This window comes from Leucopleurus acutus, assembly GCF_964270905.1.
Source record: "Leucopleurus acutus genome assembly, chromosome: 12".
NCBI lineage: Eukaryota > Metazoa > Chordata > Mammalia > Artiodactyla > Delphinidae > Leucopleurus > Leucopleurus acutus.
In genome coordinates, this window is record NC_139154.1 from 57748399 (window position 1) to 57766071 (window position 17673).

At 37.3% G+C, this 17673-nt stretch overlaps 1 protein-coding gene across 4 annotated transcripts in view; it reads right to left on the bottom strand.

The window, feature by feature from the left end:
• The window catches only part of ATL2 (atlastin GTPase 2), a 63197-nt gene that overhangs the window by 11995 nt on the left and 33529 nt on the right, over positions 1-17673 (bottom strand). For all 4 annotated transcript variants that reach the window (XM_082851936.1, XM_082851937.1, XM_082851938.1 and 1 more), the window contains 4 exons: positions 4588-4722; positions 4188-4292; positions 837-887; positions 481-537 (listed from right to left, as the gene is read on the bottom strand). In XM_082851936.1, the coding sequence (XP_082708062.1) occupies positions 481-537; positions 837-887; positions 4188-4292; positions 4588-4722 (348 nt within the window). The remainder of the gene's footprint in view (positions 1-480; positions 538-836; positions 888-4187; positions 4293-4587; positions 4723-17673) is intronic.

Genomic DNA, 17673 nt, shown 5'->3' on the forward strand with positions numbered 1-17673 from the left:
TTAATATTCTGTACCTAACATTTAAAAGTAATGAAAAAACACATGGGGGAGAGATATAATAAATTCTGAAACTTTTCTATTTGAAACAAAAATAAAGAATAATAGGTCTAACCTCAACTTGTAATATACCACACACACACACACACACACACATACAACCAATAAAATTTTCTAGTAGTTTATCACATATAAAAGAAATTTACATGACTATCTCAAGTTTTGGAAGTAATATCCAGTTAAAAGAAATGTTATTAACCTTTTAAGTAAAAGTATTAAGAACCAGTCTATATTCATTTGTTCTATTTCCTATCCTGTAAGCTGCTACTGATAAGATGGTGATGACATTACCATAAATTAGATTCAATTCCACTAGATCTGTTGCTAAAAATGAGTTTTGCATAATGTCCTCATATCTCCAGAGATACAAGATGATAGCTTTTCATAGATAAAATTTTTTTTAATGATAAAATATTTATTTACCTGAAATGGCTTCTGGTAGATTTCTTCCATTGCAAGTCTGCCGTATTCTGTAAATAACTATTAAATCAAATTATTTAAAATAATGCCCCCGAAAAGGTTGAAAGAAGACCTCTGTAAAGCTATTCTATATCAGACGACTAGATGTCAGAGCCTTTAAAATCATTTGAAAGCCAAGCATTTAATTTTTTAAGACTGCATATACTTTAAAATTTCTTCTAGTTAAGAAGTCGTACATCTGTTTAAAACCATATAATAGTCAATCTTCTTACAATATTACAGGTTCTTGGTGTAAAGTCACAACAAAGTGGGAATTAAATTTTCAACACTTTGGCATACATTCTTTGAGACATACATACTTGCAAGTGTTGAAGATCATCTTCTTGAATATTTTGAGACAAATTATACACCTGTTAAAACAAATTTTTGTTTTTATTAGTGTTTTACTTTGAATACCCAGCTGTGTATAACTTTACTTGTGGAAACGAAGGCTATTTTACACCTGAGCACAAATGAATGACTCAGTCACTATCTTAACCAGTGGTCCATGAAAAGAATTTTCTTTTTTCCTAACAGTTAGGATAAAACATTAAGGGGGAAGCAGTGGTGGTAAACTGTGTAAAAATCATGAATATACACATATGGGGCCAAGAAGGCAGCAGACATTAAAAAAAAAAAAAAAAGTATATTACATAGTAAGTTTCTTTAATGTTATGACATGATTTTTTTTTTTAAGTGAAGAGTTCCCCCAACTACCCAACTGTTTTTCTAAGTCAATGAATGTGAAGGGCATAGTTCTATTGGTTTGGCCAAAAAGTTCGTTCGGGTTTTTCTCTGTAAGATGTTACAGAAAACCCAAACGAACTTTTTGGCCAACCCAATACAAAGATAAATTCCTCCCTGGAGCATTCATAGTATATAGTTTATGGTTTATTCAGTGGGTGCCTCAACTAACTTGACTGTAATATTATGGTTATCGTTTTACTTAAGCAAAGTCAGTCTAAATAACTTAACATGAACATTTTACCCCTCCCCCCACACACACACAGTAGGTAACACTCTTCCACTTTCCAAGGCCCACAGACCAGAGCTGGTAACGCAAACTTCACTACTCTCAAGAAACAGTAATTGGAGAAAAGATTCGCTAGGTCCAATCCTTCTGAGTCAGGTCTTTAAAAGATGACCTGGACCACCAAAGGACAAAAGTGGATGTCCATAGTTGTCACCTCTGCTAGGAAATAACTTATATCTAAGAAAATAGGGTTACTCCAAATATAGAACAATTTGTTCTAACAGCAAATAAGTGATAATCTAACTTAATCACTTGGAGGTCAAGAATATAAACAGCCAATATAGCCTGGCAAACCTAAAATGATATTCTCAGTTGACTAATTCCAAACAGGTTCTTAAAAAGTAATTAATGATGAGGTGATTAAACTCTAGATTTAAACTTAAAAACTGAAAGAATAACCAACCTATTCTCACTCATATGGGCCTTAGCTTTTAGAAAATAGGACCAGATCCCTACATTGTCAGGGCCAGGTTGTAAATAGCAAACAGAAAAGATTTGTTTATTGTAGATCATTAGTACTTAGCATATTGTGTGGTACTTAATAGATGCTCAGTAATTATTTTTTGAAAGAATAAATGACAAAGGGATCAATTTGTTATTGATCTATCGGCCAGATAACTTATGTAAGGAAGGAGAGAAATCTAGCCTCAAGAATCAGGAAAGAAGCAATAATAAAAACTAATTTTAGGGACTTCCCTGGTGGTCCCTGTGGTTAAGACTCTGCATTCCTGGGACTTTCCTGGTGGCGCAGTTGTTAAGAATCCGCCTGCCAACGCAGGAGACACAGGTTTGAGCCCTGGTCCGGGAAGATCCCACATGCCACGGAGCAACTAAGCCCGTGCGCCACAACTACTGAGCCTGCGCTCTAGAGCCCGTGCTCTGCAACGAGAAGCCAGAGAAAGAGAAGCCCGCGCACCACAACGAAGAATAGCCCCCACTCTCTGCAACTAGAGAAAAGCCCACGCACAGCAACACAGCCATAAATAAATAAATAAATACATTTTTAAAAAGACTCCACACTTCCAATGCATGCAGGCATGGGTTCAATCCCTGGTTGGGAAACTAAGATCCCATATGCCGCACAGTTCGGCCTTAAAAAAGAAAAAAAAAATTAATCTTCTTGATTATTTAGTTTACAAACCGCTTTCTTATGCATTATCTCATTTGCATCTCATTTCTGACTGCACACAAAACCACATGTCAGATAAGCAAGATGGGCAAAATCTTTGTTTTACGATAAGAAAGTGGCTGAATGGCTTTACGTGGTTGTCCAAAACCAGTTCTCTTGCTATCATAAAGTTGAATAAACAAGAGAACACCATGGTATAAGTTTTAGGACAGAGAACTTATAATTTAATGCAAGCCACAGAGCCAGCTAATCTGAAGGGCTATAATGCGATAATATAAATACAAAGATGTGGCTTCTGCTCGCCTCAAGAAAACGGCAGTTGTGCTGCCCTGCAAGATCAGAGAAAAAGAGGTAGGACAAACTGAAAAAAAGAGACTCTGAGAGTCCCCAGTAACATCACTTAGTTTGTAGTGACAGATATTCCCATCCCTATAATAAAAAGAAGCCACTTCTCTTTTATCTCATAGTAATTCCAAAACTTGTTTCCACTCTGACAGCTAGATACTTCAAATTGAGGAAGAAAGGAAATGGGAACTTTAATAGAAACTGGTCACACATTCCAGATATTAATGGAAAGCACAAAAATTCCAAGACACTGTGACGGTATCACCTATAATCTACCATCCATAAGAAATATTTATCTCAGGAGAAGCACATACTTTTTAAAATATTTGCAAATATACATCTTGATACATCACCAGCTGGATCTAACCACCATACTTCAATAATTCATTTTTCAGCCAGAGAAGTATCAACCACAGATGAGCTCAGGAAACAGAAAGTAAAGAAATAAAAAATGACCTGTGGTGGTTTAATTCAGTGCAATTAGTCTAAATTATACAGAAAAGAGATGGCCTAGCTTGAAGAGACTAGAACTTGATAGAACACCAAACATAACTCTAGGGTACAGCATAAGTGAAAAAACAGAAAGGATTTCACCCCTTTCTAAATGAAACAGGTGCTTTAAGTCCTTAGTTTATTATATAAACATCATTAAGGTTTCCTAAATAAGAATTATTATGCCTCTACCTCCATTAGTTCAAATAATCATGTACTAGTTGTCATACATATCGAGTAGAAAACTAAATTTAATTACCTGGTTTTGTTGTTTGTTTGGTTGGTTTAGCCAAAAAATAAAGAAACACCCTATACTTTACTGTATATGACTGAATTCAATTGAATTCAATATCAACTGAATATCCTTGAATTCAATTAAGGATATCATGCAATAATATATATTCCTTTAAAAAGAAAAAAGCATAGATGCTATGATGAAATACCAAGGGATTGGCTATTGGTTCACTGTTTCCCTGGTAAGCACTAAAAGTATGAAATTTCACATTGTAAGCCAGAACAGCAAGCATAGAAATATAAGTGACCAATACTAAATGTAAATAGTTTCTCTGATTTTTAATCCTTTTTTTCCCTTCAATCAAAAGGCATTTTGAGGAAGAGCAAAGGTATTAGGATTGTCTGACCTGATCATACCGCGGCATCTCTGTATCTCACCTGGACAGAGCTAGTCATAGTGCTCAGAGCAAACACTGTTGCACAATCTTTGATAGTTGACTGGCTATCAAAGGCACCCTGGGTATCCATTAGCAGCACAGCCACCTAGGAATTTAAAAGTTTAAAATACTAAGTAAAAGATTCACCAATAGTGACTATAAAAGTCAAATATAAAATGGTTAATATCAAAATCAGTAATTAAGTCAAGAAAAGTCCTCTAACTTAAGTATCTCACACATTTTGACATAATAATCCACATATGTTAAAGCTATCAGATATTAATAGTTCTGTGTTGTTTTGCTCAAGAAAGAATATGGAAGAAAAAAACTAGTTTTTTTAGTAAAAAACTATATATATATTTTTTACTATATATAGTAAAAAACTATAAAGAGAATCTCACTTTTGTTCCATTAGGTCTGTCGATCACAAACACTTCATTCCAGACTTGTATGCCTGTAGTTTCTCTTTCGCAACCACCTCTCCATGTAAAGCCAGTCAATGGTTCATTGCTTCCACCAATCCAACTTTGAGAATCCTGTTAAAGTTAAGAATAAATAGAAAATAAAACACACAAAAATAAGAACTCAAAAGGAATATAAGAAATCACCCACTCTTCACAACACTGTAAATCAACTACACTTCAATAAAAATTAAAAAAAAAAAATCAGCCACTCATTTTATAGATGAGGAAGGTACATCCAGGGAGATAAAATATACTGTAATATTACACAAGTAGTTACAAAAACAGTCCCAAATCCCATCTAGGGTGTTTTGACTAAGACAGATGTGGTCTTCCCCCAAACCTGAACCTTCTTGAATAGCTCACATTTTCATACTCTAGGCTTCTAGATAAGTGGGGTCACACCCACTTCCCCCATTTTGGAAAGATTTCCTATGTTTAAAAATCATAAAAAATAGATACTAGCTATTTCGATACCTCCTTGTACAAAACTAAGTTCCAGACAGAATGGCTGTCAAAACAGCATTGCTCTCTTAGAATAGCTTATACTAAAATGTTTTCACACTGCCTTAATTTTCTCTTTAAAAAATATCAACTTTAAAAATAACCACAAGACTTGTTTGAAACCTGATTCAAACAATCCAGCTACAAAACTCTTTTTCGAAACCAAAAGGGAAATCTGAATCCAGAATGGGTATTATATTAGATGGTGTTAAGTTGGGGTAAAGATGATTGCTTGGTGTGATAATGGTTTTGTGGTTGTATTAATAATAATAATAAAGTCCTTAACTGTTAAATATTCAAGTATTTATGGTGAAAGAATATGCTTAGCATTTGCTTTAAAATATTTCAGCAAAAAGAAAAAAAAAAGAGTAAAAGGGCAGAGAAAAACAGATGAAACAAGACCAGCAAAATGTTGATAGGTATACTGGGGTTCATTATACTCTAGTATTTTGGGGTATATTTAAATTTTTCCATAATCAAATGTTTTAACGTACCTCACAGGGCTAGACTGTTATAATTAAATATCATAAAATTATATTAAAGTTACTATACCATAAGGTAATTTATCTAGAAAATTAAATCTGGAATATAATAAATGAGTTAACTTTGACATATATTAAGAGCCCTAGGGACTTCCCTGGTGGCACAGTGGTTAAGGCGCAGAGCAACTAAGCCCATGTGCCACAACTACTGAGCCTGTGCTCTAGAGCCAGCGAGCCACAACTTCTGAAGGCTGCATGCCTAGAGCCTGTGCTCCACAAGAGAAGCCACCGCAACGAGAAGCCCATGCACCACAACAAAGAGTAGCCCCCGCTCACCAAAACTAGAGAAAGCCCGCGTGCAGCAACCAAGACCCAACACAGCCAAAAATAAATAAATAAAATAAATATTTTTTTTTAAAAGAGCCCTATACTTTAAGTATACTTAAAGCCCATATACCCTTTTCTCAAAGTACCTCCCCCCACAGGAAAAATTCCTTTGTTTCAGAAATATTTCTAATAAGCTTTACTATATAGTCCAAAACAGATATCAAAGCTCAAATTAGGGGTGGAAAAAAGATGGGTATGGTAGGCTCAATGAGGGATGAAGCAATTTATGAAAACGAGATACAAGGTGGGGGAAAAAAGTGTTGTCCAGACCATCACTACCTAATGTGAAGATCCGTCTTAAACTTCAAACCATCTATAATTATTATTATCCCACAAAACTCCCATCCCCAGTAGGTTACCAATCCTATTAACCACAAAATTCTCTTGGATTCTCTTCTTCACTTTCAGTATCTTCAGCTTTTGACCCTCATCCCTCTGTTGGTCACAAGGCTGCCTGCCACATGGCACAATTCTATTCACATTATATACTATGGACTTGTGCTTCAGGAGGCACCCTTACAGGGATTATGGTCTTGCCCCTGGGCTATACTTTAGATGCCCCAAATAGCCTGGAACCTCCCCGTCGTACTCTCCAACCCATCCTTCCCATAGTCACTTAATTTTCTCAACAAGAAATGTAATCTTGCCACTGTCCTACTAAGAAGTCATCTGTGGCTCCCCATTATTTACAGGACCATCTAGAGACCTGCTGCATACAATCCACCTTTAATTTACTTTTTCTATCTCTGCTCCTGATACTACTCATAAGTTCCCCCAACACACACACACACACACACACACACACACACACACACACACACCCCTCTTCCAGTTTCTACCACTCCAGAAAGGTCACTATTCCCAAATACGTATGTTGTTTAGCATCTCTATGCTTTTGTTCCACCCACTGTCTGCCTAGACTGAGCCAGCTGTCAAGAAACTCCGACTTTTGTGGCCTCTTAAAGCATATTACCAACACTGCAGGTGGTTATCTTTAAATAGCTTGGCACTGCAGTTCTTGTGTGAATACTGAGAGCACGGGCTGTAAACTCCATTTTTGCTTACAAAACTGTTCCTACCAAAGTGCCTTGCCCTATTCTAGGCTCTCACATGTGGCATCTCATTCCCCAACAATGTCAAAGTGGTATTTAATGAACTGATTATTTTTAAAAGGTCCAACCTACAAAAGTAACTTAAGAGAATCTACCCTATTAGAGAAATCTGTTTTTATTCTACATCTTGTTTCCCTATCTCTCCTATGAGAATGTAAGTTCCATGAAGAAAGAAAGTTTTGTCTTTTTTTTCTCTCAAAACATAGAATAGTACTCCCAGAAGAGAGAATGGTGCCTGGCTTGCAGTAGGCACTCCAAATATTTGCTCAATAAATAAATACATTAAAAATTTTAATTATTAAGCTTCAGTGTGTTCCCTTTTGAGCATGTGTAAGAGATACCTAAGAAATATGATCCTTTTAGGGACTTCCCTGGTGGTGCAGTGGTTGGGAGTCTGCCTGCCAATGCAGGAGACACAGGTTCAAGCCCTGGTCCGGGAAGACCCCACATGCCTCAGAGCAACTAAGCCCATGCACCACAACTAGCCCGTGTGCAGCAACAAAGACCCAATGCAGCCATACATACATACATAAATACGTTTACTAAAAAAAAATATATATGATCCTTTTAATTATTCCTAGAAACAATTACATGAACAAGAGAGTAAAAATAAATTTTAAAAAGTATAGATGACTGATATCATAGGCTAAGATGTTTGTTAACCTTACCCTCTCCAAAGAAACTTTAAAAAGAACTGGTGTCTCATTTAAAAAATCTATTGACTACATATCATCTCTTCTTAGTTTACCCTGTAATGGAAATGTTTACTAAACTGATTAGTCAATAAAAGGACGAAAGAAAAAGTAAGTCAGAGAACCTATCTAATTAAAACCACTAAGTTTTGATATTTCAAAACATGAAATTAAGAAGTCTTACTATTTCTCTAATATATTGAATACTGATAAATTTAATATATTCATATATACTCATTCAACAAATATTTATTGAACCCCTACCATGTGCCAGCCACTGTTTTCGGTTCTAGGGATACAGCAGTGAAAAAGAACAAACATTCCTGCCCTCAAGGAGCATTCAAATGAATTCTAGAAGCAGCCTTGCTGATAACAGATACTATTTGCTGTCATAAGTTAGTAAAAGCAAACTTAAGAACTTGAAAAACAGTAATCTGATACCATTTACTACTGTAGGGACAAAACAGGCCTTAAAACTCAAAATTTCTAAAATGATTTTAATCCTCCAGTAAAATAAAAAAATCTTATTGAATAAATCTCAGTTGCAAAAGGCAATATGAAAACACCTGAACTTTAAATGTAGTCAAATATTATAGTGAATAAACATAAACTCTTGCCAAGAAGACTTACCAGTGTAATATAATTGTCAACAATAAAGAACTCGGGCTTCCCTGGTAGCACAGCGGTTAAGAAACCACCTGCCAATGCAGGGGACACAGGTTCGAGCCCTGGTCCAGGAAGATCCCACAGGCCGCAGAGCAACTAAGCCCGTGAGCCACAACTACTGAACCCGCATGCTGCAACTACTGAAGCCTGCGCGCCTAGAGCCCGTGCTCTGCAACAAGGGAAGCCACCGCAATGAGAAGCCTGCACACTGCAACGAAGAGTAGTCCCCCTCGCTGCAACTAGAGAAAGCCCACATGCATCAACGAAGACAACGAAGACCCAACACAGCCAAAAATAAAATAAACAAATAAATTTTAAAAAAATTAAAAAAAACAATAAAGAACCCCTACCTACTCTAAATAATAAGAAACAAATTCTTATTTCACCATAGGAAAGATAACATTCTCTAGCAACAAAGTGAAACAACAGCTGGTAAACTTGAAACACAGACTTGGTGGTCCAACCAGGTCTACATGTATCAGACCATACAACCTGTTCCCAGTCTTACTGACTCCAACAATGGGCAGGCCAGAAGAATAAAGGCCCATTCAAAAGCCATAGTAACTCATCACAGCGAGGAGGAAAAGGGACAAAAAGGATGAAATTAAAGACCCAAGTAACTGTACAATGAAAGAGCAGATCCTTCCTAGTTATGAAACATTCCCCATAAAAACATAACAGATGGGACTTCCCTGGTGGTGCAATGGTTAAGAATCCGCCTGCCAACGCAGGGGACACAGGTTCGAGTCCTGGTCTGGGAAGATCCCACATGCCGCGGAGCAACTAAGCCCGTGTGCCACAACTACTGAGCCTGCACTCTAGAGCCCATGAGCCACAACTATGGAAGGCTGTGTGCCTAGAGTCCATGCTCCGCAACAAGGGAAGCCACCGCAATGAGAAGTCCGCGCACCGCAACGAAGAGTAGCCCCCACTCAACGCAACTAGAGAAAGCCTGCACGCAGCAACAAAGACCCAACACAGCCAAAAATAAAATAAATTAAAAAAACATAACAGGGCTTCCCTGGTGGCGCAGTGGTTGAGAGTCCACCTGCCGATGCAGGGGACACAGGTTCATGCCCCGGTCCGGGAGGATCCCACATGCCGCGGAGCGGCTGGGCCCGTGAGCCATGGCCGCTGGGCCTGCGTGTCCAGAGCCTGTGCTCCGCAACGGGAGAGGCCACAACAGTGAGAGGCCCGCGTACCGCAAAAAAATAAAATAAAATAAAATAACAGATGAAAATCTTAATCTGTATAAAACTAGTACCTAATTCTGGAGATAGGTTATTAACATTAAACACACAAATCAGTGGACAGAATGAGTTAATATAAACATTCTGACCACCAAACATAATTTACAGTTTTCATTTGAATATGTAAGAATACTCTACAGGTCCTGCAACAAATTAAGCAACATTAGACTCTTAAAACAGTTTTAAAACTGTCTAACATCTTAACCACCCCCATGTCCAACTCCTCCCTTTTGGGGCTGGACAAACTGATAACATTATGACTGACCCAAGGCACTAGCTCAAACAAGGACAACTATATCAACTTAGGTACACACCAAAGAAGTGTAAATAACCTTTTTTTTAAGGCTCTGGTTAAAAGGTGACCTTGACCTGGAAGACATTATGCTAAGTAAAATAAGCCAGATATAAAATAACAAAATTGTATGATTCTACTTTTATGAGGTACCTACAGTAGGCAAACTCATACAGAAAGTAGAAAAGTGGTTATCAGGGGCTGGAGGAAGGGGAGGAATGAGGAGTTTAATGTGTACAGAGTTTCAGTTTGGGAAGGAAAAAGTTCTGGAGATGCACTGGTGATGACGATTGTACAATAATATGAATATACTTAATGCCATTAACTGTACACTTAAAAATGATTAAAATGGTAACTTTGTTATGCATTTTTTAACCACAGTTTTTTTTAAGTGTACTTGAGTGCTACTAGAACAGAAAGGCGAAACACCTCTAGTTATTAAATTAAGGTTTGGCATGGAGATTTGACTTCACAGTCTTCCACTGGACTTCCAGCCTCAGTGCTCCCATATATAAAGCTAATGTTAAAAGCACAGTGGCCTCACAACAAGAAAAAAGTTCAATACGAAAATCAACAAACTTTCTTTCTTAGATCAGAGAATTGAGGTCACAGGGCAAATTGCACACCAAAATCTGAGAGACAGGCAAATACAAAGAATCACAAGCTGAGGTCAGTTACCAAGGAGCAGAAGCTGCTGGAGCAACTGGAAGAAACACTTAAATGGTAATTTGGACAAACTGCTGGAAGCTACGAGTAGACTAGCTTGAGACCTAAGACCTCTCATGGAGGTTCAGCTTCACAGGCCCCCACTTTCTTGGGTTTTACCTCAAGGAGCTCCCTGAGGTTTTCTTTTTTTTTTTTGGCCATGGCACACAGCTTGCAGGATCTTAGTTCCCTGAGCAGGGACTGAACTTGGGCCACAGCAGTGATAGCACTGAATCCTAACCACTGGACTGCCAGGAAATTCCCTGCAACCATTTTCAAATACACTCAGGAAAGTAAGCACTGATAGCAGTCCTCACTAACAAAGGCCTGCCTTCCAAGACAAACTACCTTATCAGAGCTTTATCTAAGCCTGGAAAGGGCAATTCATCAACTCCAGCCCCCTCTATCCTTCCTGTCTCAAGTAAGGGGAGAAAAAAAATTGTTAAGGCTAAGAAACACTTCTGAAGGTCACAGCCCAGGGACTCAGGCCCACTTACAAAACTGAGATTTAATCATAAAATGATATAGCTTTCCTCTCCCACACCTTACCACCACATCAACCAGGCTCCACTACGATGACAGTGGATTACAAATGAGAGAGCTGCAAGACACATTCTATTTAAGGAGTTCTTAGAGAAACCCAAGGATAATGGGGGAGGGGGAGAAAACTGAAGTGTCTGGGACCTAAAGCAGCAGAAAACATTAAACACATCTCTGAGCTAAAGCTAGATTAACATAACACCTCACACTAAAAACTTAACTGTCAGTTCCTATTTTCTGATATTTCATGCCTAACTTTCAACAAAAAAATTACAAGCCATGCCAAAAGGTAAGGAAAAACAGACTGACGAGACAAAGCAACCATCAGAACCAAACTCAGATATGATGCAGATTTTGAAATATGAGGTAGTAAATTTAAAATAACTAGGATTAATATCTTATGGGATCTAATAAGAAAAGTAGAAAATGTGCAAAAACAAGTAATGTAAGCAGAGAGATGGAAACTCAAAGAATTAAAAGAAAATGGTAGATATAAAAAACACTGTAGTAGAAGTAAAGAATGCCTTTAATATACTTATCCACAGACTGGACACAGCCAAGGACAGAATCAGTGAACATGAATATATATCAATAGAAACTTCCCAAATTGAAATGCATGGACAAAAAAGGATAAGAATAACAGAACAGACCACTCAAGGACTGTGGGACAACTGCAAAAGGTGTAATATAGGTGTAATGGAAATACCAGAAGGAGAAGGGAGAAAAGCGTAAAAGAAACATCACAAGTAATAATGGCTGAGAATTTTCTAAAATTAATGACAGATACTAAAAAACAGATCCAATAAAGTCAGAGAACACCAAATAGGATAAATACCAAAAGATCTATACCAGGCATATCACAGTCTAACTGCAAAATAACAAAGACAAAAAGGAAATCCTGAAAGAAAACAGAGACAAAAAACACTTTACCTGTAGAAGAACAAGGAAGGATAAGAATCACTTTGGACTTCTCACACACAAACAGGAAGAGAATAGAGTGAAATATTTCAAGTGCTGAAAGAAAAAAGCCATCAACCTAGAATTCTGTATCCAGCAAAGTTATCCTACAAAAGTGAAGGAGAAATAGTCTTCCTTAGACAAAAACTGAGGGAGATTGTCACCAGTACACCTGCCTTGAAGGAAGTGTTCAAAGTTCTTCCAAGGGAAAGAAAATAATATAGGTCAGAAACTCAGACATATATATAAAAGAATGTCAAAGAAAGACAAGAAAGTAAATCTTTTATTCTTCTTTCTCTTAATTCATCTAATAGACAACTATGTGTATGAAGTGCTAATAGCAACAATGTATTGGGTGATTATGGTACATAACACAGAGGAAATTAACAACATCATAAGGCACAGGAGGGAGGAATTGGGAATACTCTGTCATAATGTACCTGCTCTACCCATGAAGCAGTATAGTAATATTCTAAAGCAGACTTAGACTAGTTGTAAATGTATATTGCAAACTCCAGGCAACCAGTTTTTTTTTTAATGTTTAGAGAAGTATAATAGATATACTAAGGAAGAACAGAATGTAGAATCATATAAAATAGTCAATTAAAGCTAGAGAAGGCAGAAAAAAATAAAAAAGAACAAACAAGTACAACAAATAGAAAATTACAAACATAAGAAATAACAATCCAATCCTATCAAAAATCACTTTAGATGTGCATGATTGAAATAAACCAATTAAATGACAGAAACTGTCACTGTGGATTAAAAAAAAAGACCCAAATATTTGTTGTCCACAAAAAACCCAGTTTAAACATAAAGAAAAGGAATGGAGGAAGATATACCATACTGACACTAATCAAACAAAAGCTAGAGCAGCTATACTAATTTCCGACCAAGCTGACTTAAGGACAAGGAAATTATCAGGATAAAGAGTGGTATTACATAATAATAAAGGGGTCAATTCTCCAGAAAAACTTAACAGTTATCTTTAATGTGTATGCATTTAACAACAAAGCATCCAAATACGTGAGGCAAGAACTGAACTGCAAGAAGAAACAAGACAAGTCCACTATTACACTTGGAGACTTCAACACCCCTCCATCAGTAATTGACAGACCAAGAAGACAGAATATCAGTAAGGATATAGCTGAACTGAACAGCACCAACAATCAGGTGGATCTAATTGACATTATATTGGGTTGGCCAAAAGGTTCATTTGGTTTTTTCCATAAGATGGCTCTAGTAGTGCTTAGTTGTCTTTAACTTCATTCGAAACAATTTTGTTAGATTGTATTGTGACAGCTGTCATACCAGCATGCCTTTAAAAAAAAATTTATCAAAGTTGGTGAATTTTTGTGTAGCCATTTTAATACGGAAGATGGAAGAAAAAAAGCCACATTTTTGGCATGTTATGCTTTATTATTTCAAGAAACGTAAGAATGCAACTGAAACGCAAAAAAAGATTTGTGCAGTGTATGGAGAAGGTGCTGTGACTGATCCGACGTGTCAAAAGTGGTTTGCGAAGTTTCATGCTGGAGATTTCTCTCTGGACGATCCTCCACGTTCGGGTAGACCAGCTGAAGTTGATAGTGATCGAATTGAGACATTAATTGAGAACCATCAACGTTATACCACGCGGGAGATAGCCGACATACTCAAAATATCCAAATCAAGCAATGAAAATCATTGGCACCACCCTAGTTATGTTCATCTCTTTGATGTTTACGTTCCACATAAGAAGCAAAAAAAACCTTCTTGATCATATTTCTGACGTGATTCTCTACTTAAACGTAAGGAAAATGTTCCATTTTTAAAACAAATTGTGACAGGTGATGAAAAGTGGATACTGTACAATAATGTGGAACAGAAGACATTGTGGGGCAAGCGAAATGAACCACCAACAACCACATCAAACACCATTCTTCATCCAAAGAAGGTGATGTTGTGTATATGGTGGGATTGGAAGAGAGTCCTCTATTATGAGCTCCTTCCGGAAAACCAAACGAAAATTCCAAAAAGTACTGCTCCCAATTAGACCAAATGAAAGCAGCACTCGACAAGAAGCATCCGGAATTAGTCAACAGAAAATGCATACTTTTCCATCAGGATAACCAAGACCGCATGTTTCTTTGACGACCAGGCAAAAACTATTACAGCTTGGCTGGGAGGTTCTGATTCATCTGCCATATTCACCAGACATCGCACCTTCGGATTTCCATTTATTTTGGTCTTTACAAAATTCTCTTAATGGAAAAAATTTCAATTCCCTGGGAAGACTGTAAAAGGCACCTGAAACAGTTCTTCTTTGCTCAAAAAGATAAAACGTTTTGGGTGGATGGAATTGTGAAGTTGCCTGAAAAATGGCAGAAGGTAGTGGAACAAAACGGGGAATACACTGTTCAATAAAGTTCCTGGTGAAAATGAAAAATGTGTCTTTTATTTTTACTTAAAAACCGAAGGAACTTTTTGGCCAACCCAATAGAATCCTTCATCCAACAACAGAATACACATTCCTCTCAAACTCATACAGAACATTCCCCAAAATAGGACATATACTGGGCCTTAAAACACACCTTAAAATAAATTTTAAAGAACAGATCACACAAAGTATGCTCTCAGACCACAACTGAATTAAACTAGAAACCAGTAATAGAAACATAGCTGGAAAACCCCATAATACTTGGAGTTTACACAACACACTTCTAAATAACACACGGGTCAAAAAAGTCTCAACAGAAATTTTAAACTGTTTTGAACTAAATGAAAATGAAAATACAACCCATGAAAATATGTAAAATGCAGTGAAAGCAACAGTTACGAGGAGAATTTATAGCATTGGGTGCATATATTAGGAAAAAAGATCTAAAATCAATCATCTAAACTTCTACCTTAGGAAACTAGATATAACCTAAAGAAGCAGAATAAAAATACAGCAGACACCAATAAAGCTGAACACAAGAAAACAGGATAACAACACAACAGGGAAAAAAAATTAATGGAACCAAAGCTGGTCCTTTGAAAAGATCAATAAAATTGATTTGACAGAGAAAAGACAAATAATAATATCAGAAATCAAAGAGGAGTCAAAACTACTAATTTCATGGACATTAGAAAGATAGTAAAAGAATATTAAGAACAATTCTATGCCCACAATTTTGATAACTTAGTTGAAATGGACCAATTATTTGAAAGACACAACCTACCAAACCCACACGAGAAAAAAATGGATCATCTGAATAGACCTGTACCTACTAAAGAAATTTAATCAATAATTAATAACCTTCAAAAGAGAATGAACCAAATTCAGACAGTTTCACTGGTAAGTTCTACCAAACATTTAAGAAAGAAATGATGCCAGTTCTCGCTAAGCTCTTCCAGGAAATAGAAGCAGAGGGAACACTTCCTAACTCATTCTATGAGGCCAGTGTTATCTTAATACCAAAACCAAATAGAGACATAACAAGAAAGGAAAACTAAAGATCAATATATCTCATGAACATAGATATAAAAACACTCAACAAAATATTAGCAAATTAAATCCAACATTGTATAAAAAGAATTATACACCACAACTAACTATTCCAGGGACACAAGGCTAACTCAACATTCAAAAAATTAATAATGTGATCCATCACATCAACAGGCTAAAGAAAAATCATATGATCACATCAACAGATGCAGAAAAAGCATCTGAAAAAATCCAACATCCACTCATGATTAAGAAAACAAAAACCCTCTCAGCATGCTAGAAACAGAGAACTTCCTGAACTTGATTGAAAAACATATACAGAACTATTCTACAGCTAACAACATACATAGTGTGAAAACCTAGATGCTTCTCCCTAAAGATTAGGAAAGAGATAAGGATATTTGCTCTTATCACTTTGTACTCAACACTGTACTGCAGACTCTAGCCAGGAAAATTAGCTAAGAAAGAGAGAGATAAGAGGTACTCAGATTGGAAAGGAAAAAGGAAAACTGTATTTACAGGTGACATGATCTTATATATAGAAAACATTAAAAAGTCCACTAAAAAACTATTGGAACGGGGACTTCCTTGGGGTGCAGTGGTTAAGAATCCGCCTGCCAATGCAGGGACACAGGTTTGAGCCCTGGTCGAGGACGACCCCACATACCGAGGAGCAACTAAGCCCGCGCGCCTAGAGCCCGTGCTCCGCAACAAGAGAAGCCACCACAATGAGAAACCTGCGCACCGCAACAAAGAGTAGCCCCTGCTCGAGGCAACTAGAGAAAGCCCGTACACAGCAACGAAGACAAAACGCAGCCAAAAATAAATAAATTTAAATAAATAAAAATTGTTCACTTAAAATGATTTAAAAAAACTATTGGAATGAATAAATGAGTTGAACAAGTTGGCAGGATACAAGACCAATATAAAACAATTGTATTTCTGTAAACTTGCAACAAACAATCTGAAAATGAAATTAAGAAAACAATTCTGGGGGGCTTCCCTGGTGGCGCAGTGGTTGAGAGTCCGCCTGCCGATGCAGGGGACGCAGGTTCGTGCCCCGGTCCAGGAAGATTCCACATGCTGCGGAGCGGCTGGGCCCGTGAGTGATGGCCGCTGGGCCTGCGCGTCAGGAGCCTGTGCTCCGCAACGGGAGAGGCCACAACAGTGAGAGGCCCACGTACCGCAAAAATAAAAAATGAAAATAAAAAAAAAAAAAAAGAAAACAATTCTGGGGCTTCCCTGGTGGCGCAGTGGTTGAGAGTCTGCCTGCCAATGCAGGGGACACGGGTTCGTGCCCCGATCTGGGAGGATCCCACATGCCGCTGGGTCCGTGAGCGATGGCCGCTGAGCCTGCGCGTCCGGAGCCTGTGCTCCGCAATGGGAGAGGCCACAACAGTGAGAGGCCCGCGTATCGCAAAAAAAAAAAAAAAAAAAAAAAGAAAGAAAACAATTCCGTTTATAACATCAACAAAAAATGAATAAATTTAACAAAAGAAGTGTATAACATACTCTGCAAACTACAAAACATTTTTGGAAGAAATTAAAGAAGATCCACATAAATGGAAAAACATCCCATGTTCAAAGATTGAAATGCTTAATATTAAGATGGCAACACCACCCAAACTGACCTTTTAGATTCAATCCAATCACCAACAGAATCCCAGCTAACCTCCCATAGAAACTGATAGGCTAAGTCCAAAAATCATACGGAATTGCAAGAGACCTAGAACAGACAATCTTGAAAAAAGAACAAAATAAGAGAACTCACTTCCTGTTTTGAAAACTTACTACAAAGCAAAGTAATCAAGACAGTTTAGTACTGGCATGAGAACAGACATACAGACCAATGCAACAGAACTGAGGGTTCAGAAATAAAGCCACATGTCTATGGCCAACTAGCTGTCAACAAGGGTGCCAAGATCATTCAATGGGGAAAGAATAGCCTTTCTAACAAACGGTGCTGGGAC